The following is a 23,517-nucleotide window of genomic DNA, read 5'->3' as shown; positions in this document are numbered from 1 at the left end:
CTGAAACTTAGGAAATTTTTTTGACATTTTTTGTTAAGGTCCCCACTGACCACCAACCCTTTACCATTGTACCATAGTGGGTGCTTACATAAGTTACATTTTTTTGTGCAATTGGGCCCCTGAAAGCACTCCGTAGCCATGCCATGACACATATGAATGGCTACAGAGGGCTTTTAAAATGGCTGATCACATGAAAAATGAACCCTTCTCAAATGAGGTATTAAATGAAAGTGCTCTACTTAAGAGTGCCTTAGGGAACTTGTGCTCCCTAGGGTTAATTTTTCGTGCATGGCAGCCCGTGCTGATGCAGCCCAGCCCCCAGGGCTGTCAGTGAGAGGAGAGGGGAGAGATGGAGTAGCACCAAGCCACCAGTTAGGATTTGCTGTCTAGCTCTAGCTGGAAGAGGGGGTAATGGAGCCTACCCCCGCCTAGCCTATCCCAGCTGGAGTACTGGGGTATAGCCGGTCTGGGCAAGGGGGCTCTATTCCGCCCTCCCCCTCAAGTTCAGGCTGGGCAGAGAGAGGGAAAGGAGCAGCACAATCTGCCAGCTTGCCCAGTCTGAACTGGGGGGGGGTTGGGGAGGGGAGGGGAGAAGGGAGGGTGGAATGGAGCCCCCTTGCCTCATGGGCCTGCCTGGCCCAGTTCTCCCCAATACCTGCCAGGGTAGGGGGGGACCCAGCATGGTGGGGAGGGGGTGTTCCAGCCCCCCCCCCCGCCACTCCCTCCAGCTCCAGCCAGGCAGCAAACCCCAGCTGGCAGGTCTGGGGGGTGGGGGGGCAGCTGGGGAAAGGGGTAGTTCAGCAGCCTCCTTGGCCAGGGCCAGTGCAGGCAGGATCCAGCCCTCTTGCCCTGACCCAAGAGGCAAGGGGCCTCTGTTGGATCAGGGGGGCTCTAACTCATGGTGCTTTGTATAAAGCGCCATGAGTAGAACATGGCCAAGTTATGCCTGTCAGCACCCATTGTGTCAGGTTCTGCTGGGGACAGGCATGGATCCCAGCATTTGGTCTCCTCTTCCACATACAAACAGCTACCTTACTTAAGCATGACAGGACCAAATTATACCACTGCTGGACTTGTAGATCTCATATCTGGATGTTTTAAAACCACTCTGGGATTTCCACATTATTTATGCACCAGTGGGATAAAAAATCCTGAGGCATGTGAGATCCTCTCTGCAGCCATGTGCACCTTTTCCCTGCTCCAAGTCCAACACTGCACCACTGTAGCCTTCCCTTCTCCACAGGTGTCCCTGTTCATCTCACCTGCAATGTTTTGTTCCTATTCAGTGTGCAGGTGTTCTGAAGGGAAAAAGGGTCTAATTGACAGGGCATGAGATTTTACTGAGCCTCCCAGTATCCTGTTTCCTTTGTTCAGCTTTTCTGATTAACGTCTCATTGTTTATTTCTACTGGACTCATTCCTGCCTGGTAGTCCTACAGTTTTTTCCCCTGGCTCAGTCCCCTCCTTTCCATACTTCTTAATCCTTGTGGATGGGGCCAGCTGGCCATTCTTGCTGTGTATTAGTAGGGAACTACTGAAATCATGGCGGAAGTACACTACATCGCAGCTTCTTTAATCTTGCAGTTTTCCCCACATGTCCCCCTTGCCAATTGGCAGAGGGGTCCCACTGCTTGCTTCTGATCAGCAGGGAGGTATGGTTTTTGGCACCATTTTTGCCTCCTGGCTAGTCAGCAACAAAGAACAGGGCCACCAGGGCCCCTCAGTCAACCAGCAACCGGGGAAGGGGGCACATGGGGGAACCTGCAAGATTAAAGGAGCTGCTGTGCAGGCCATTTCCACCATGATTTCAGTAGGTCTCTACTATTAGGCTTCATTCCATTTTCCCCCAAGGCTTACCCACAGTCACTTCCCCTCAGTCTGTCTTCCTCCAGCAGAAGCTCTGTCCTTCTCCCTGGTCCAAGTCATTCTACCTCTTGCTGCTAGGACCTTTCCTCATATTTCTTAAATGGGGGTGGCCTCCAGCCTTTTTTCTGAAAGACTTTACCCACCCCCTTCCTGTAATGAGGATTAAAGGGGCCCATTCCACTTTCCCATTAGATAAGTAATTTTAAGAAAGAGAGATTATCTTGCACATGCTTTGCAATTTAACAGTCTTATAAACTACTGGAAGTAAACCCTGAGGGAAGACAGAATCACTTTTTAAAATGGTGAGATTAGCAGTCCCAGAAAAAATGGATCCTTGATACAGCTGCTCTGGGGTAATGAAATAAGCTGCACTGAATAGGGAGAAGTGGAGAAGAACAGAATAAGTTATTTACTTATCTCCAGGAACCAGAACAATCAGCAAAAGGGGCAACATATCAGATGACTACTTGATAACCAAGGGAGGTGGTGCTGGCTCCTACCCTGGGGGTCTTTAAGAGGAGGCTTGATGCCTACCTAGCTGGGATCATTTGAACCCAGTTTTTCTCCTGCCCAGGCAGGGGGTCGGACTTGAAGATCTATAAGGTCCCTTCCGACCCCACTTCTACGATTCTATGATAGTGTATTAAATATGAAGCTGCAAAGACTTTTGAGAGTAGAGTGATGTTTAGGGAGAAAGACAGCTGGTCCTAGATGAGGATTTCAAGAGGATTGATAAGTATCAGTACATTGACATTAGTTACACAGAGAATCTGGTCCATAGAGGTGCAACTCCCCACAAGTTCAGTCCTCTGAAGATTTTGAGACATTCCACCACTGTCTGTACAAGTTCTTCTCCTCAGATTCATCTGCATACATTTAATCAATATCACATTTAAAATAATGTTTCTAAGGAGTGTTCTGTTATGATTTGTGAAGATTTACCTTCACATATTTTATGCAAATAAAAGGAAAATGTTCATATGACAATCTTTCAAATTTACCTAAAGATATGATTGAGTTATAAAAAATCCTTCTAATACACTAACATGACATAAAATGAAATAAACAGGGCAAATTTCTTATTTGAAACATGGAAGTACAACCAAGGAGTTACAAGATAGGTAATTTAAAATTGCAAAGACATGTTTGTATATCTTATTATTTTACTATGTATTATAAAATCATCGTAGTAAAATCTATGTCTATAACTGATTAGAATCTGGTTTCAACCCCCCCTACCCTTGATAATTAATTAAGTCATCCAACATGCTGTGTGTTACTATGATTTCATGCAGTACATATACTCAAGATGGGCTTCTGAATAATGATAGGCTTATTACGATTTACCTGCTGTTTCTTTAAAGATAAAGATTTGATTATTTGAATATATTGTATACTCCAGATTTTCTTTGACTTTCAAAAGTCTAGGTTCTACATATCTACCTCTTGTTTTGAGTAATCAGTGTTCATGAAATGTTTCTGAGAAGACTGGCCACTGCTGTCCTGCATATAACCATAGCACAAATAAAGCATGGGCAGCAGCAAGGCAAGATTCCTCAGGCTGTCCCATCAGTGTGCTTTCAGGGCAACTGTAGCTTAATACAAAGAGGTAGGCTAGATAACAGGCCAATTCACTATTGAGACTGCCACTAATGATACTGATACTTTGCTAATGATTTGAGATTATCCACTCCTTTCACATAACAAGACACAGATCATTCAGATCATAGTACATATTTTTTTATTTATTCTACTTTACCCACGCTCTGAACTTCATTTAATCTGGGCCAAATCCTGTCTAGTTCTAATCATATGATTAAAGTTGAGGTTGTTGGGAATACTCAGGTAATTAAAGCCAGTTGGATTAGACGTAGGATGAAAATCAGTCTATTCCATTAACTTGACATTATGTCTAAAGTTCTTCTTTGCTTATCTTACTTTATCTAAGAGTATGTTTGCAGATCAAGCCTAACACATTTGTGACCATCCTGACAGGACCTCCAGCCCAAACTTTCAAAGAACTCTACAAATATAAATTAACTTTGGCTCAAAGCACCCTTATGCTAAGTATCGTCCTCACATACCAGTTGAGTCAGCTGAGGTCCAGAGATGTTAAGGCAATTGCCTAGAGTCATATATGAGCAAGCCTAAGTCCTAGGCTTTCACCGTTAGACCATGCTTCTTGTTAATACTCTGTATGGGTTCATCTTTTGACTGAAATTTGACTGAATAACTCTGAATTTTCTTGTTATTAACTTATGCTCCATGAGAGCACCATATTCTACTGCATTTACTCCTAATGAAGTAGTGTAGCCAGACCTGCTTCTTCATAAACCTCCTAAAGCTTCTTGAAAGATTGTGAAAATCATTTAATTTGGAGATTGCTTCCAGTTATCTATTGTTTACCTTCTGGGGTTAATTTTTCTTTCCTTATTCTTTTATAACTAAGGACACTTACATGAATGCAGGAGCTTTGTTTTTAAAGGATCATCTGCTCCTGCTATTTATTCCCCACATGAAATCATAATCCTCTATTTGTCACAGCACAATAATTTCCATGGCAACCAACTGTGATGTCACAAACAAGGGATTATAATTTCAAGAGCTAAGTTTAGCTTTTAAAAAATAAAAGCCTTGTATGTAAATATCCCTTGTCCACTTACACACTGTACTTGAAACAAGAACAGAAACCATACATTATAGAAGTAAAATTGTATATCAATAAGATGCTTATCAAAACTCCATGAAGAAACAGCAGTTTTTTTAATGTTATTTAACATAGTTGGCTAGTTTTTGTTCATTTAGGGGGAAGGGGCTGGCATGGTGAGTTTTGTTTTGTGGGTTTTTTGGTTCTAATTATGGGCCACTGAAATCCGCCTGCCAAACACATAAAAGACATTATTCCAGAAACTGCTGATTTTGATTTAAGACGTGAAGAATGTAAATCTTCACAAAGTCTCATGAGGCCCTTTGACGTACATTTTCTCTGTTACTATCTCTTCCTTAATAAGAACACATTTTATATTTTTCCAGCATGTGGTGCTTTTAATGCATTTCCATTCTTTCCAAAGAAGTGTATAGGGTATTAGAGATTGGGTTTTTTACTGCTTTATCTGGCACTTATAAACCAACAGTTGTGACAACTCCTCACTTGATATTTTTGAAAAAAGGATTTGTGCTTGTATTTTATTAAAAGCCTGCTGGCTTGGTGCATGATTAAGTAAAAGTAGCAACTTCCTTTAGAAATGCAATATCTTGGTTAATGTTCTGTAAGATTATTGACTGGTGCTTTCACATTATTTTTATTAAGTTGAGATCAGCTCTGCTGAAGAAGCCTACTGTGACGACATCTCCAAGCACAGTGCAGTGTCATAAAATGGTGCCCTCACTGTGTGAACTTGCTGCTGAAGCAGCAAAACCTTCAGCATTGAGATCAGCATATTTACCTGTCCAGAACAAGAGAGATTTTTTTAAAATTAAATTAGCAATGGCACTTGAAATCTGAAGCTTTCCATTGATTTGAGAGTTGGCCTCTGTACCCAAAAGTTACTTGAACACTCTTGTGACATTGTGTTCAAGTCCAGACATGAGAAAGAGACCACCAGTAAAAAGCAAGGAAGGAAGCTTGAAAGCATGTGGGATTCATTTCAGTCACTTGCATAAAGCTTCTGTTTCCTCAATGTAAAACTTTTCCAATGTCAAAAACGTATGGTAATAAAGCATGTGATAACATCAGCCTGTCGAGAGACAGGATGGAGGGAGACATGCATGAGTGGCTTGTCTCAGAATTAGACACCATCCAGAAGAAGAATAGGGGGTGGAGCCCCAGCCTTACTGAAGTTAATGGAAGCTTTAAAATGCCAAAAAAAGGACCAGGTTTCCATCTCCTGGAATTTTGGGGCTGTTTTGAAATCTGGTCTCTAAGACAGATCCTGACTGCCAATGTTTTTATAAGGAATGATCCCCAGCTCCCCCACAGTAGACATCTCCCTCTTTCCCCCTCCCCCAGACTTTCTATCAGTCAAACCTGGGTCTGAATTCTACAGCTTGAGCCCATCTCTGCTCAAAACAACATCCAGCTGGTAGGTATTGTATGGTTCTGTATTTAGGGTAATCAATGAAAAAGCACCTCACAGATCACAGATAAATTCCCGAGTTAACATTTCTGAATGGACTAGGTAGAAGCTTTTGTTACTTGTCCACTTACCTCCCTGTGATGTTTGTTTCAGGAGTGATTCGTGAGAGTTATCTCAAAGGTCATGATCAGCTGGTGCCCGTCACCCTCCTGGCCGTTGCAGTCATTCTTGCTTTTGTCATGGGGGCCGTCTTCTCAGGAATCATAGTTTACTGCATCTGTGACCATCGCCGCAGAGACGTGGCTGTTGTGCAGAGGAAGGAGAAGGAGCTGACGCACTCCCGCCGTGGCTCCATGAGCAGTGTTACCAAGTTGAGTGGCCTCTTTGGAGACACTCAGTCTAAGGAGCCAAAGCCAGAAGCTATCCTCACACCTTTGATGCACAACGGCAAACTGGCTACCCCCGGCAGCACAGCCAAAATGTTAATCAAAGCTGACCAGCACCATCTGGACTTGGCTGCTCTGCCAACCCCTGAATCCACCCCAACCTTGCAACAGAAGAGAAAGCCCAGTCGTGGAAGCAGGGAATGGGAAAGAAACCAGAATCTCATCAATGCCTGCACAAAAGATATCCCCCCAATGGCCTCGCCTGTGATCCCAACTGACCTGCCTCTGAGGGCTTCTCCCAGCCACATCCCAAGTGTTGTGGTCCTGCCAATCTCTCAGCAAGGGTATCAGCATGAGTATGTGGATCAGCCAAAAATGAGTGACGTGGCACAGATGGCGGTGGAGGACCAGAATGCCACCCTTGAGTACAAAACCATAAAGGAGCATCTCAGCAGCAAAAGCCCCAACCATGGGGTCAACCTGGTGGAAAATCTTGATAGCATGCCACCAAAAGTACCCCAGAGGGAAGCCTCCCTTGGGCCTCCTAGCTCCTCTCTTTCTCAGAGTGGCCTGAGCAAGCGCTTGGAGATGCATTCCTCCGCATATAATGTGGACTACAAGAGGAACTACCCTACGAACTCACTCACGAGAAATCACCAGACATCGACTCTCAAAAGAAACAATACTAACTCCTCTAATTCCTCCCACCTCTCCCGAAATCAGAGCTTTGGCAGGGGAGACAACCCTCCTCCTGCCCCGCAGAGAGTGGACTCTATACAGGTCCACGCTGCTCAGGCGCAGGCTGTGACTGTATCTAGGCAGCCTAGTCTCACCGCATATAACTCGCTGACAAGGTCAGGGTTGAAACGTACACCTTCACTAAAACCAGATGTACCCCCCAAACCTTCTTTTGCCCCACTTTCATCGTCCATGAAGCCCAATGATGCATGTACATAATCAGAGTGGGGTGGGGGGAAACAGCAATTAAGCAGAGTTTGCCCTTTAAAGCCAGTGTTCTGCAACGGCATCGTTAGTTCTCATTGACAAGAAGGCTGTTATTAAGCTGAGGATGCATTGATTCTGCTCTCTGGGAAAAGTGGAATATTTTTTAAACCGAGCCATATGATCCATGGTTAAAGGTTTGCAACTGCAGGACTCACCCCCACAACCCAACAGTTCTTTACTCAAAAGACTAACTTAACATCACAAAAACATTGAGCCAAAAGCACACAGGTGAATGATGACTGTGACATTTCACCCCCAACTGCACAGTGCATTCCTGAACTGGGAAAGAGTGCTCTGAAAAGCAAAACAAGTAAAAGAATTTTAAAAAACACAAAAAAATTAAAAAATAAAGAATTCATTGATAAAGCTAACTCTGACTTAACAATGGCAGAAGTTTACTATGTGCAGGTACTGTGAAATGCCCATCAGTGTTACAGCCCTTTGATTATAGCAGTTAAATGCCAGGTTGGGCAAAACTATGTCATAGATTTCTGCTACTCTTCTCTTTTCCTGAATAACATGTGACTGTTAACGAAATAACTCCTATTATTTATTGTTCATCTTTTGTTTTTCCTAAGGAAATGACTTCTGCATATCATCCTATGAGCAGCTCTTCAGAACAGTACATTGAAAGTTATACCTATTTAACGCAAAACCCATTAACTGGAGTAATTAAAACTCTTTTATTTTTCCAATAAATTCACTGAGTTAAATAAGTTGGAGCTGGAATTCTGAACTTTGTGTTTGGACTGTCTGATCTGTAGCTGAAAAGGGGAATATTTATTTAAATCTGTCAGTTAATTCACTGGCTGGGCCTCTGATCCATTACAGGCAACAAACAAACAAAAAAATCCCCCAAGTCCATAACTTCTAATGCAACTAAAAAAGAAACTCTTAAGCCGCACATTTGTGCACCATTGTTATCAACATGGCTTTGTCAGTAGTTTATACTTTCTGTGAAGGCACCAGCTTGTGATGTGCCATCTCATTTCACCTTGCATGTGAGACGGCAAACAAAATCCACAAATGGTGTGAACTAGTTAATAAGCCGGCTGTTACCATGCATAAATTATGGTCTTATCACACGGGTTTTTCGTGGGAATACATCTGTGAATAGCCTGTTTTCTTCCACATGTAAATTTGTGCCTTACACCCTCAGTTGTGTATATTTGTGAGCTGTAGTATGTAAAACCTCTTTACCCCCATTTGAATAACACAAATATTTATTTATCTTCCCTCCTCCAAGCCCCCTGGAGAATTGGAGTAAAGAAGTTCAAAGAAGAATGTAGTGGTTATTGTAATGACATCATATCCCTCAAGAAACTAGGGAAGTACTATATCCTCCAATTCAGTTTGACTTTCTAGTTGTGCCAATTCTTCCCTCAAACCACCCCCAGGCTATGTTGACAGCATAGGCACTATATTGTGGGTGGCAAATTCCCCTCTCCCCGCCTTATTCTTTCATATTATTTCAGTATGGTGATATTATCATTAGCCAGCAGAAAAGTGACTAGTATACTGTCTCCAAGTCTGGTGCATCCGCTGGCTGGAGACAAGCACTGTGTAAGATTGGCCAGCCCCTGGAAGAAAGCCTCAGCCACACCTAGGGCCATGTGCAGTATACAAAATGAAGTGAAATGGAAATAGTACAAGGCAGGCTGGTTCCTGCTGTAACTGAGTAACTGCTACGATAGGGTCAACCAGAAGGATGCAGCGAAAACCTTTTGGGGGAACTGATTTTTATTTTCCTTTGTTTCCTTTCATGTGACTGCATATATACCCTATGTGTGTGCGTGCGTGCGTGCGTGCGTGCCTGCGTGTGTGTGTGTGTGCAAGTTCTTTTACAATTTTTCAGTGGTTTATGCACAACAGTAGATTTGTTTTTAATCTGTTATAATAATTGTGTCAACATACTGTAGAATATGAGGGGGGTTGTTTTGTGGGGTTTTTTGTATCAACTGGACAGTATGTTTGAGTAAGGTGGTTGTTTGGTTTGGGGTTTTTTTAATTTTATACTTTATTTGTTTCACAGGGTTTTGGTTTTGTTTCTGAATGACTGAAAAAAAAGGTTTCAAGTCAGCTAGTGTGTAGATGGTGTTTAGAAAGTCTGGATGGTCTAGACCAAAGTGTGTAACAAGGGTGCCTGCAGTTCTTTGATTTCATCCTTTGATTTCATCCAAACAAGACTTGTTCACCACTAGTGAACTATGCAGACTGGAATAGATAGATCTGTATCCAAAGCAATGTTTTTGTTTTGTTTTGTTTTTTAAAAAAACATCAAAACAGTAGGAGCAGGAAGGTATTAAAAAAAAAAAAAAAGCAACTCAACTTTCAACCTTTTTACCAGTCTCCAAACCCCTGAGTACTAAATGCACAGTGCCCGTTGCTATTACTCAGCAAGCATTCTATCATCATGTAGAAAGGAATAATCACTGCGACAGCTTTGTACAGAGATCTGCCTTTGTAATATACGTCACAGCAGTTACTGTGTTGACCTTGAAATGCCCATTTTGTACTCAGTGGGGCTGCTGTTTTAATCTTCTTCCCAACCTGATTACTCTCCACCCCTTGTTTTGAGGGATCCATAGACCTAAGTGTGCCTTTGCTTTTCACCCTTGCTATACACTGGTAGATGCAACAAATTCAGACTCATCTGTTGTAAAATTGTAAAATATTGTGATGTCACCAATTTTCCTTCATTTCCACATCCCCCTAACATCTGATTCACAGCTTAATGTATGTTGTAAAAAAAAGGGAAAGAAAGAAAAAAAGGAAAAAAGAGAGAAAGAAAGAAAAAAAGGAAAGCAGAATAAAAGCTCTTGATTACATGAGGTAATAAAACCAGACTGTTCTACCTTAGTCCTTGTGTCCTGGTCCTTTTGTTTTCCATGTTACTATCTCCTCCTCCTTCAGAGCTGGACTAAAATGTGCTGCTGAGGGTTTAAAGTAGGTTACAGCAAGAAAGAAAATTGTTGGTAATTTTCTGTTTCTTACAGAAGATGAACTTGACTTTAGAAAAAAGATTCTGGTAATTAAAATTGAATCACACATTTGCTCCCCCTCTATTCATATTTGGCATTTTCTTTTTATGGGCTTGTTCAGCATCAAATATTTATGGCAGACTCAATAGTTCAAGAGATCAAGGCTGGGATTTTAGCATGCATGGTCCACCAAAAATAGATCATTGTACAAATGTGACTTCAGTTCCTTGTTTTATATATTAATAAATAGGGAGTTAATTTCATTCACAAGGCAGGTATAAATCTATTATATGTTATAGGCCTGATTTACAGGATGCTGTAACATTATATGAAAGTTTCATTTTCCAAGAAAATTACGCTAAACAATTAAATATCAAAATATACAGTTCTCCATTCCTGGAGGCTATTAAAAATTACCTGCAAAGTCAACGATTAAAATGCATGACAGAATTCCTTAAATGTGGGTCCACGTTTAAAAAAAAAGGCTGGGGGAGGCAGGGGAGGAATCCCTATTTAAAAAAAAAAGACAAACCTGCATTTACTTTACTTTTACTGGTTTTGCAGCTTTTGCTTTTTAATATGAATTTAGAGCTATTGGAAGTGAAGAGCACAATGTAATAAGTGAAACTAGTGTGTTTCAGTCTTTAACAATGCAATGACCCTATCTGTGAGTCAGTACAGTGCTATCCCTATAGGTACTTGTATATCCCAATGTCAAGTACCTCAATACTAAAACATTAGTTAATCCTCCCCACAGTTAATCCTCCCTGGAAAGTAGGAAAGTATTGTTAACCCTGGTTATACAAATGGGGAAAAAGCCATAGGTCGACTAGATATTAGACTCTGTTAATTGAAGCCAGTTAAAGAATTATCACGGGCTTACATGGGTTCTTGGACCTGCCCAAGATAATGCAAGAAGCCTGTGGCAGAGCCATGAATTGAACCACTGTCTTTTGAACGTTTCTCCAATGTTTTCCCACAAAACAGTCTTCGCTTCCTTCCTATCAGACACAGGCTTCTGTGGAATGGAGACTGCTAGTTATAAGAAATTTTAGTTGTGTGATGTGGGTGCATAGTCCCTGATGGCAAACTGTGAACCTCCCACATGCATTTTCATTTTTTCTAAGCCTGGGTCTGATCCTCAGGTGATCCACTCCCTCACTGGGAGCTGAGATCACTCTGCACCTCTCTAGAAGTTTCATAGTTTCTAGGGTCGGAAGGGACCTGAGCAGATCATCGAGTCTGACCCCCTGCCATGGCAGGAAAGAGTACTGGGGTCAAACAACCACCAGAAAGGTGTTCATCTAGCCTCCTCTTAAAGACCCCCAGGGTAAGAGCCAGCACCACTTCTCTTGGAAGTTGGTTCCAGATCCTAGCCGCCCTGACTGTGAAGTAGCGCCTCCTGATATCTAGCCTGAATTGACCCTCTTCCAGCTTGTGACCGTTATTCCTGGTCACTCCTGGCAGTGCTCGGGGAAAAAGGGACTCCCCCAATGCCTGCTGGTCCCTTCTGACTACTTTGTAACAGGCCTTCTCTTGTGGAGGCTGAACAGGTTCAGGTCCCGTAGCCTCTCCTCATAGGGCCTGCCCTGCTGCCCCCTGATCATGTGAGTGGCCCTCCTCTGGACCCTCTCCATGCTGTCGACATCCCTCCTGAAGTGCAGCACCCAGAACTGAACGCAGTACTCCAGCTGCGGCCCGACCAGTGCTGCACAGAGGGGACGATCACCTCCTTGGACCTGCTCAAGATGCATCTGTGGATGGATGACAAGGTACGGTTGGCCTTCCTGACTGCATCCCTACACTGCCGGCCCATGTTCATCTTGGAGTCAATGATGACTCCAAGATCCTTTTCTGCCTCTGCACTGATGAGAAGGGCATTCCTCAGCTTGTCGGTATGGTGCTGGTTCTTCCTCCCCAGGTGCAGCAGCTTGCACTTGTCGGTGTTGAATCCCATCCTATTCTCATCTGCCCACCCCTGTAGCCTGTCTAGATCCACTTGTAGCCTAATCCTCCCTTCTAGCATGCCCACATCCCCCAACATCTTAGTGTCATCAGCAGATTTGAACAGCGTGTTTTTTTAGCCCCTCATCCATGTCACTGATGAAGATGTTGAACAGTGCGGGCCTGAAGACAGAGCCCTGCGGAATACCACTGCCCACATCCCTCCAGGTCAAAAATGACCCATCCACTACTACTCCCTGGGTGTGGTCCTCCAGCCAGTTAGCGACCCATTTGACTATGTGGGTGTTGACACCACAGTCCCCCAGTTTCTTAATGAGAGCGGGGTGAGAGACAGTCGAAGGCCTTCCTAAAGTCCAGGAAGACTATGTCCACTGCTACCCCTGCATCTAAGGATTTGGTGATCAGGTCATAGAAAGCCACCAGGTTGGTCTGCCAGGACCTGCCACTAATGAACCGTGTTGGTTGCTCCTACGTATAATCTACCCTGCTGGCCCCTCGTGGACATGTACCAGGATAATTCTCTCAAAAAGCTTGCCCAGGATTGAGGTAAGACTAACTGGCCTATAGTTTCCCGGGTCCTCCTTCCTTCCCTTTTTGAAGATGGGAACCACATTGGCCCTCTTCCAGTCCTCTGGCACCACACCAGAGCACCACGGTGCTTGGAAAGCCATGCCAGGGGTCCCACAAAGACCTCAGCCAATTCCCTCAGTACTCTGGGGTGGAGATCATCCGGACCAGCTGATTTGACTATATCCAGTCCCTCCAGAAGTTCCCTAACTAGTTCCTCACTAACCCTTGGCCTAGGTGTGCCTCCCCTGAGGTCTAAGGGGGGCCCAGAGGGGGGGTGGCTGTTCTGGTCCCTGTTCAGGAAAATGGAGGCAAAGAAGTCATTAAATAGGTTAGCTTTGTTGTCTGGTGTGACAACCAAATTTCCTAGCATGTCTTGCAGGGGCCCCACGTTTCCCGGAACCTTCTTTTTGCCCCCTATGTATTTAAAAAAGGACTTCCTGTTGTCCTTGATCTGGGAAGCTAGTCCCAGTTCCATCTCTGCCTTGGTCTTCCTGACTGCCCCCTGCATCCCCGAGCAACCACAGTATAATCCTCCCTGGTGATGGCCCCTCCCTTCCATTGGGTGTGCACCCCCTTTATCATCATTTGGCAGCATCAGCTACTAAGATCTTCAGGTAATCAAAGGGAGCAAAAATGGAAAATGTACAGATTATTAAAGCAATTTATCCATCTGCTACCAGCGCACTCGTTATTCTCTGGTGCACTATTATTCTCTGAAGTATTTTGTCCACCTTGCTTTTAAATGTGTCAAAAAGTAGAGCATCCCTAGAGACATTATTCAAAAACCTAAAAGAGCTTATTATCAAAGAACTCTTCCTTGATAGTCAGTTTCAGATTTCTTGTTCCTGATATAGTTCTTCTGTTCCTGATTAGTTTTCATGTAAAATCATTCCTGCCCATGCTACTCAGACTAATCCTGTTCTATCCTACCTCAACAAGCTATACCTAACTTTTTTCTTTCTTCACAAGTCAGTCACTTCAGCCCTCTAACCAGTGTTTCTACAACTGCCTTCAGCTATGGTTGTGGACACACAAGCCTCAAAGCAACCTTTCATCACCGCCTTCATGCAGAATAATCTCTACAGAGACATCAACACAGCTTCTACAGATAGTCATTCATATTGCTAATGTGCTGTCACACTGATCAACTAGAGGAGGAACAAATGCGGAGGAAAACCATGTATCATGAAATAAGGAGCATTTTTCATTTGCTGTTTAAAAACAAAAGCCAAAGGTGCCACTGAAAACATTAAATAATTGGGTACCACGTTGCAGAAATTCCTCAGGGTTGGCGAGATCAAGTGAGAAGGTGGCAGGAAGAAAGCAATGGTGCTTTGAGCAGTTTAATCAATTTAATGGCCCAGTATTCTTTGTATTAACAGCACTCGTGATGACCTCATTTAGCATATTATTATGATGCACAAAAGCTCCTTACAAATCAGCATTCATTTGCATACAATGCTTCCACAAAATGAAAGGCTGTTTGCTAAATGAATAAAAAAAGTGGGTTTTGTCAATACATCCTTGTTCACCAGCCCGTATTTATGTGACCTTCACAATGGTGAGCATGCACTCACCCAAACAGTTTGACTAGGCAATGGAATTACTTTTATGAGTATACATTTTCCATTTTGCAAAACGGTAGCCAGAACAGGCCCATTTTGTTCATTCAGGCAGTACAGCATCACTTTACACAGAGGAATGAATAACCAAAACTTTTCTATAGGAGAAGATACAGGTTGGGCACATCTGCTTAGTGTTACATAACAAACTCTATCTACACAATCTATAAAGCATTAAAGGCCACATTTCCTGACACTGAGACTGACAACAAGAGCAAGTCTGTCCAGGGACGCAGCAGCAATTCAAAAGGCTGCAATCTCACTCTACTCCAGAAGAGAGCCAACGCGGCTTCATGTTGGCTGGCTCCAGTCAGGCAAGGGGACATTTGCTGGGCCATACAGCATTTCATTTTCTCACTTGCACTACTTCTGAATATCCAGGGGAAAACAATAAGTTGTCTAGCTTCAACTTTTTTCCCTAAGAGTGAATTCCCTTTGTGCCCTCATACAAGGGGCCTGCATAGACCCTGCACCGCAGAAACTTTTGAGCAGCCACCTGCAGAACTTTATGCACCATTGAAATTCCTTGGGAGCTTTAATACTAAGTTCACTGAGTGCTGGATCAGTCCCTTCCAGACTGCTGAGAGAAATTCTGCAGTGGCCTTACATAAAGAGGTTGGAAGTAGAACTTAAGCAGCAGATCAGAAAGGAGGAGAAGGAGGAATAATAGTGACCATGTTGGCTGCAAAGGAGCAACAGCTACTAGTTCAAGTTTATAGGCTTAAACAGCAATCTCATCAGAGAGGCACTACAGTTTTAGAGCATGCTGGTGGATTGTGGATAGATTCTACACGCCCCGCCCCCCCCCCCCCACACACACACACTCCCCAAAAAATTGATTTCTTACACAAAACTATATAGAATCATTGAGATGTGGGTCTAAAAAGTGTCATCAAGTCCATCCCTCTACCCTGAGGCAGGATCGTGTATACTTAGATCATGCCCTGTAGATGTCTTTATAAATAGTTCTTCAAAAAACTCCAGTGACAGGAAGAAAGTAGGCTTTTAGTAAGGAAAAAAAATCACCCTGTGGGAGTCAGATCAGGCTCGCTAGAGCATGCCAAAAGACAAACTAAAATGGGGAATTGCTTTGGAAACGTAATACATAGGTCAGAAGACAAAAATTATGTTTCTCTAATGAACGTGTATTTCCCAGAATTTTGGCATCTGCTCCAACCAACAAGTGTTAAAAGAACACATTGTGTTGTGTAAAAGTCATATGCTTCATGCTGCTGAGTGTATCTGCTAATGAGTCTCTTAGCAGTTTTTATTCCTATTTCTTTTTTTCCCAAAAGAATTAAGTTACCTGTGCTTCTAGAACAAATACTAAGTCCATCCTCATGTCTTGCACAAAAAAGGACAATGTGTTAGACTTATCTGTATGAATAGAAACAGGTAAAATAGTCATCTGTCCTCTGACTTCGTAATTTAAACAGTGTAAGTCAGTAGGGAGGGACTATAATTGGAGTCAGAGTAAGTGAGGTGAAAATTGTTAGGTGGCAGTGCCATCTGCATCTCATTTTAATTAGGCAACTTTATTATCAGTATTTAAAACTTTCTGGTATTCAAGTCTTTGGCGTATTTAACATCAGTCCAAAGAGATTGTCACATGTCTAAGTAAGCGTGATTACTGATCAGCAAAGGAAAATTAACCTCCAATAATGATCTGGCTAATAGTTAACATGCTTGGGAGTAGGGACAAATATATGACTAACTAAGATCATTGTCACATCTGCTTAGTGTTACATGACAAACTCTATTAAGGATAACAGCACCATTGTTAATGCAATTAGACCCGTGCGTTCCTTTTCTGGCCGTGATGCTTTTAGAAGGCCCACAACTGTGTGTGCAGAATGCGACTTGCAGTCCACTACACAGAATAAAGCATCATAAATAGTATATTAAAAAGAAGCAAAAAAGCAGACGGTAGTCAGAGATCCTCAGATATATAACTGAAACTTTGAATATTGCAACAACAAAAAAAGGATGCCCGTGACAGGAAATTACAGCAGTTATAAATGGTAATGAATATGGGACTAATCAAATGCATTAGATCAGCTCTTTACACAAAGCTTAGTGGAAGCAAAAGCCAATCCAGTGGCATCAGTAAGTCATCACATTTCCCAATGTTTCAAAATGAAAACAAGCAATTCTAAAGCTGATTTTAAGCTAAGAATATAAACAAAATGTAAAACTGTGAACCTCAGCAATGTGCAATCTCAGGACTTCATTTTCCAGGGACAAGTATCTGGAAAGCTCTTCTCTGATATTCCATATATCTGGGGATATTTATCCCAGGGTAGACAGCCTCCAAAAATCCTACTTATAATATCACTTAAACTCTTAGGGGCAGATATTTCCCCTGGTCTAAATTGTCACAGCCTCATTGATTGCAGAGAAGCTGTGAAAATGTACAGCATCTGAGGATCTTTCCCTTAAGCCAAGGCTCCTGCAGTGGAGCCAATCTTAACCTTCTGGAATTAAGTTCATGAAAAACAAAAGCCAGAAGACAAGACACTACTCCTCAGTTCCTACCCTCACAACTCTTGGGAGCAGATGGGAACCTGTACATCACCATGTGGGCACCTCCTTACAACACAATTGGTGAGGAAAAACCAGTATGGAAATCCTGTTCAAACTGCTGCATTCAGAGAATAAAATAAATGTATATTTCCCTCTCAAACAACATTCTAGCATGAAAATGCTGATATGAGCCCCCCAAACCAATCTCATTTTTTATGCTGCCTTGATATGTAGAGAAAGACTTTTTAGGTAAAAAGAGAAAGAAAGAAAAAAAAGGAACAAGATTTTATTTCACAGACACTTCAGTAATACTGGCATAATCTTATCAATTCTCAACGAATATAATCTAAGCATGCACAAGCTTCTGATAAAGGCATCACCTTCATTGGTGTAGCAAACTGCAGATTAAGCTTTTTTAATGCTGCTTAAATTGCCTGTGAAGCAACCTTTTCTGAGATAGGATGGTTCAAACAATTTTGCAAAGAGCAGGAGACAAAGAATTCGTTTTACTCTAAACCGGTTTCCTAGGAAACACTGCAAAATGTACTATGATATCGCTTTGAGGTAGTTCAAGGGCCAGAGAGAGAGAGAGAGAGAGGGTATGTGCACGTGCATGCAAGGCTCTTCCTCCGACGTTTCTCTGTGCAGTATGTCTCCCTCTAAATTTCCCTTCCGATGAACCCTGCAAGGACAGAACTAGTGTCATACTCCAACAACGCTTAACCTGAAGAACAGGTTTCTCATTGACAAAAAACGGTTTGTTCCAAACAGGGGTGGGAAAAAAAATAATCCCTTACTCATTTGGCTCTAGAATCAGGAAACCTAGGGATGGAAGATTTTTAGAGTAACCAGTCAGCCTGAGAATGACCCTTACACCTGATATTGGATATTTTCTCATCTGTATGGATCCAATGCTACACTGCAAAAATCAATGGGAGTCAAAATAGGGCAATATAAACCGCAGAACTCTGCAGTGTCAATCAGAGATTCAAACATGTATTTTAGGTAGATCAGAATATTAAAGCCTGTGCTCTGCCCTGTGGTCTGAGAGAAGATTTTTTCCTTTTCTTATGTAAAGTTAATGTGCCCCCAGGAAAATACAATTTTTAATTCAGGAGAAGTCAGCTATTTGTCTAATCAAAAGAGCACCCTGTCTGGGTTTATCTGAATCCATGTCTCTCTTCATGGCTTTCTTTACTCTCATAATTAATTCATTACAATAGTCATACATTCTCAATGGATAACAGCAATACTAGGGTATCTGGTGCATTTTCAAAGCTAATCCTAAAGGACTTCAAAATATATCACAATATCCTTCATTCTACCTTGGTCCAAATGTAGGACAAAGACACATTCAAAGCAAAACTGAAGTGTCTGAATCCAAAATGACAATCCAAAACCTCCTCTGGGGTATTACCTAACCCAGCGTTTCCCAACCTTTTCCAGCCCAAGGCACACTTCCATTAATGAACATTTTCCGCAGCACACCTGTTAAGGCATTCCCCAGCCCCATACTTATGGGCTCATTGTAGCTCAAAGTCCTGCGGCAGAGCTGTTCAGAGGCTCACGAACTGTGCATCCCCCGCAGTCAACACACGCGCGGCAGATGAATTTCCCCCTGCTCAGCTAGTTCCCTCTCTCCCCCACAGCCAACATATGCACACGTCTTTTGTGAATATCTCATCCATGCAGCGTATTTGTTAGCACTCGGCAGCTGGAGAACTTTCTTTTCATTATTCCAAAATTCTTGTGACACACCAGGGAGCTCTTCACGGCACACTGGTGTGCTGCAGCATGCCGGTCGAAAAGCACTGACTTAACCCAAAAGTGATTAAACTCCCTAGGTATCTCCCTGTTTGAATGTGAAGTTGTGGAGGCAGCTATATGCCCATGTCCAGAATTGCCTCCATCTGAGCAGCTTGACACCTGCCTTCCTCTCGGCCTCCCTCAGTCCAGTAGCCTATTACATAAAAGTGGGTGTCAGCATTAAAAAAAAAAAGGCTCTGTTCTTTTATAGATACCTACCTTCAGAAGAGGATTTGAGGCTTTTTAAAGGGGCAGAGGTGCTTGCCTTCAGCCCTGACTCCTAAGCTCCAAAGATGGGTAAAAATTGATAGAAGCTGCTGTACTCAGTCCTTCCTATCAATTAGCTGTAGGCAGCTCATTGCTCCAAATGCAGTTCAGGGGGAATGGTCCTCAGAGTCCCCTAATGCTCTCTGTACTTTGCATAGGGAGCTTAGGTGTCTGGATTCTGCTCTGGGGTCACAGGCCGAAAAGTTAAGGAGTGCAAAGCTAGAGACCACCAGATCATCTTGCCTGACCTCTTGTATAATGCCAGACCTAAAGAAGGGCACATTGTGCCTAAAAGCTTATCTAACATCTCTCCCAATAATACATTTGCTCAAAAAAATAGATAGCACCAAAAACCTTTTCCCTTCTTATATCTAGCACACGGAGTCCCTGATGACAGGAAACTGGAAGTTGCATTGTAACTAGTCTGAAACTGATGCACTTTCCATACAGACAGGAACCTGAAAATACAGCCATTACTGTAATGAAAATACTTGATAATCTAGTGTTAACTGGAAAAATATCACAGAATAGGATCACAGAAATATCACTTGGATCCTCAGATCTTTTCTCTCATTCTTGGCTAAGAAACTTGGTGGAAAAGCAGGAAACTATGAGCCAATGTTTGCTGTCAATTACATTAGTGTAAATTTGGAGTAACCACTGCTTTCAGTGCAGTAACAATGAAGTAAAGGAGAGCCGAATTTGGACAAAAAATGTCCTGAAGGAGATGGAAAACATTGCTGCTGGCACCACAATTTTTATTTCTAAATATCTCAGAAATGTATCACGTTTGCACTTGAGGCTTCCTTTAAAAATGTAATTAAAATGCAATGTTGATGAAAAGAATTAATAAGAAAAATTAGCCAAAAAACTTAACGCCTATTTTAAGATAAGGGATTCTCTTCACATCTCTATGATAATGAAGAATCCAGAGATATGTAAATCAGGAGAGTGAGCTGCAGTTTCCACTGGCTTCTAAATTTCAACAGAACTCCATATATTTTATTTTAGCATTTCCAGGAGCAAATCTTGACCATAAAAATAAATGATATAGGATCTTCTGTAGTATTTAAAACTAGAGTGCAAAATACATTAGGTTGACTGACAGAGCACTAAATAGTCTGTAGGGTATTCACTTTTAAACAAACGTGGCATTTTACATAACTAATGCAACTCAGTAGGTTCCTTTGCTCATCTTTATTTTTCTGCCTTTCAATACAGATCAACAATATGATCTATCTTAGGATGAAACCACCAGATGTTAAAATTATGGGAGGGCCTTCACTGATAGATAGAGATGGCAATTATAAAAGCAGCAAGAAACAGCAGCCCTTTAGATTCTATAACACATTAGTTTCACATTAAAACAGGGCAAGTAAAAGAAAGAATAAACTCTCCCCGTTCATCAAATAAATGGTCCTGTGGTCTTTCCCCCCGCCCTTCCATTATGAGGATGAATAGGAGTCCTGTTCACTCGCATCAGTTATGTACTGCAGTTCATGAATTAGTTCAGTAAGAGTGCAGTTGTGCTCCTTCCAGGAGCCACCTGTGCTACAGTCATAAATAATGATAGTTTAGTTTTATGTAGATACCTCTATCCAAGCACTTCAAAATCTCCTGTGAATTTCAGCTAGCCTGAACTCATCTTCAGCCTGATCCTGCCCAATGCAAGTGCTTTCAACTCCAACTGTTACCAGGAGGAGCTGGGCAGGGTTTGAACTACAGGGAAGCTGGTGGGGGGGACTGTGCCCCCCCCATAAGAGACAAGAGCCCCCTGTAAGATTTAAAAAGCATAACCTGGGGGTCTCCAATTTTATTAGGGCATCATGATGCCCAGCTTTTTTTGCAGACCCACCCCATGAGTCAAAGTGTAATTCAAACCCTGGAGCCAGGGTTGCTCAACAGCTCACAGGCTCATACCCTTATGTAGTCATTAAGCCCGAAAATAGACCCAGATATCTCAGCTGTCACACTAAAGGGAACTGACTCCTTTTTCCTTGTCCATCCTCATATGAGGTATTTTAAGCCTAACCCAAAGCCCATTGAGGTCAAAGAGACTCTTACCTCTGACTGGAAGAGGCTTTGCACCAGGCATAGATTCTGCAACTCTTGTCAGAAGAACTTCTTCAACAAACTTGACTTCCCCTGGCCTGTCACCTATGTTGCCAGGGATATTACTCTGAGTCAAAGTTTGCAGAACTGGATTATTTATTATCTCCATTTTGCAGAGGGGCAAACAGAGGCACAGCAAGGCTTTACCTAGCAACACAAGCAAGTCAGTTGCAGAAGTAGAAACAAAATACAAGACTGATGTGGCCCAGTCCCCCAGAACTAGAATAGCAGCACAGGTTCCTTTCCAAATAACCTCATTTCGTGTAAGACTTGGAGTAGATGTACAGCTACAGAAGCTGCACAGAGTCAGGTGGCAGAACAAGAGAAAAAAGGGGTTTTCAAAAGAAAAGAATAATCCTCTGTGAAGAGTTGCCAAATATAAAACACAAGAATTCATATTTTTAAAAAGAGAAGCAGCTACCATAGTGCAACAGATAAATGTATCTTCCCCTGGGATGAAAGAGGAAAAAGAAAGGACACCTAGAGGGGTTGAACCATGAAGAAGAACAATGCGCTTTTCTGTGGGAGACCTGAATTCAGGAAAAGGTTAAAGGTACAGCTCCAGAGAGCTGCAAAGGTTTGCAAGAACTTGTTTTTTTATCTGGGAGGTTGTGAGATTGATGCCAAAAGGACTGACCCAGCTTTCCGACTCTTCTACATACTTTGCACATTGACAGTGGGGTTCAGTATCTCTCTGCCCCCAGCATCCACAACCTTCATCACATACCTTCATCATCACCTGCAATTCTCTACGACCTAGTGACTGAGCATTTGTGACAGGAATGCTGTGTCTTTGCAATAAAGACTCACAAATCAGTTATAGGATACATACTTTTGTGGAAAAAGGAAACAGAGGAAACATTTCTAGAGCATTAATATGCAAGAGATTTATGTTGTTAGAAATATTGAAGTGGTAGAGTACCCAGAACTGAGCCACACAGCTTTAATTTTAACAATACAGATAATAATAAAAATCACGCAGCCTGTGTGATCATTTCTTGGTGCAGTAAGATAGTTTGCTGCAAAGACTCCAAATAAGGTTTATTTTTTAAAGAACCAACAGCGAATAACAATTTTTTCCCTCTCAGAAACTAGAATCATTTGCTCATGTTTTCCGGTATATATGCGTCAGTGGAATACTCCATACCCTCTTGCAGAACCTGAAGTGCCTTCAGTAGGAAAAATACTGTAACACATAGGGTTGAATCTTCTGATTTGACCTGGGTGTGCCAAGTACAGGACAAAGATGGCTGGAGGCTGATTCAGTCCTTAATTGAATCAGCCCCAAATTCCTCTAAATTTTACATCGTTCCCATGATGCTAGAGCAGTGATTCTCAACCAGGGTTCCAAAAAATCCTTTTGCACATTATAAGCATTGTTAGGTGGGCAAATACTTCCACATCATTCCTAAGATAAAGTCAGAGATTTCAAATAAGAATTCATAGCAGGTCAAAAATGTTCTGACCTCCAGTGGTCTTTCTGAGCTCTTTGCAATAGAAGAATACTTGTATTTTTCTGTAGTCAAGAAACAAGTAAAATCTAAGAGCTGGCATTTTCCAAGCACTGCCTTGAGTCTAACAAGGGGTGTTTTGAGGCTCAAAAGGTTGAGAACCACTATGCTAGGGGCTAATATGGCTAGCTGTAGATTACAAGAGCAGAGTATTCCTAGCCGTGGATGCCTGTCAAAGGCTGTAATTGCTGCTGCTCTGGCTCTGCTTTTACCAGAACATTTCCAAGTAACGCAACTGGCCCATCCATGTTACATTTTTTATGCTAATAAAAAAGATGTAGCAGGGCTAGGGGCATGAGCCATGATACTGGGCACGCTTCCCTGGAAGTTGAAGCCAGAAGCACTCACAGCAAACTCTTGGGGAAAATACTGGAGAATCAGGCAGGTTCTCTGTTCCAAAGAGTTTATGATCTAAATAGATGGGCAGCATGGCAAACATACACTCGTGCTGTCTGCATGACAAGTGAAGCGTATTTGCAGCAATGTTAACAGATTTTACAGTTAGCAAAAGCCTATTGACAAAGGGTTTCTGTACTTGGAAAGGCTTTTCGGCATTCTAAAAAACAGGATATTCATTGCCTGTCTGTGCACCTATGCACCCCTTGCCTCTAGGGAAACATAGCAGGAGCTCAAAAGCACATTAATAGGTGGTTAAAGCACTCCCCAAAGTAATGGCATACTCCCCCTTTACCTGAGGAGCTGTCAGATCAGGATAAAGAACTATTATCTGCTGGTGAAAGAAATAACACTTATCAAGCTGGAATGTAAGCCATTTCATGATTTCCCCCCACTTAGGCAGTTAATTAACGTTCCCTTTTATAAGAAGTG

The 23,517-nt window shown here is 42.3% G+C and overlaps 1 protein-coding gene across 3 annotated transcripts in view; it reads left to right on the top strand.

Annotated features, from left to right (window-relative positions):
* The window catches only part of SEMA6A (semaphorin 6A), a 147,302-nt gene extending 137,111 nt beyond the window's left edge, over positions 1 to 10,191 (top strand). For all 3 annotated transcript variants that reach the window (XM_090038422.1, XM_090038420.1, XM_090038421.1), the window contains one exon: positions 6,095 to 10,191. In XM_090038422.1, the coding sequence (XP_089894548.1) occupies positions 6,095 to 7,284 (1,190 nt within the window). In that variant the 3' untranslated portion in view covers positions 7,285 to 10,191. The remainder of the gene's footprint in view (positions 1 to 6,094) is intronic.
* The last annotated feature ends 13,326 nt before the right edge of the window (positions 10,192 to 23,517 follow it).

This window comes from Crocodylus siamensis, chromosome 3 (assembly GCF_052110815.1).
Source record: "Crocodylus siamensis isolate JL-2025a chromosome 3, ASM5211081v1, whole genome shotgun sequence".
Lineage (NCBI taxonomy): Eukaryota > Metazoa > Chordata > Crocodylia > Crocodylidae > Crocodylus > Crocodylus siamensis.
This window is presented reverse-complemented; position numbering and strand designations above follow the sequence as displayed.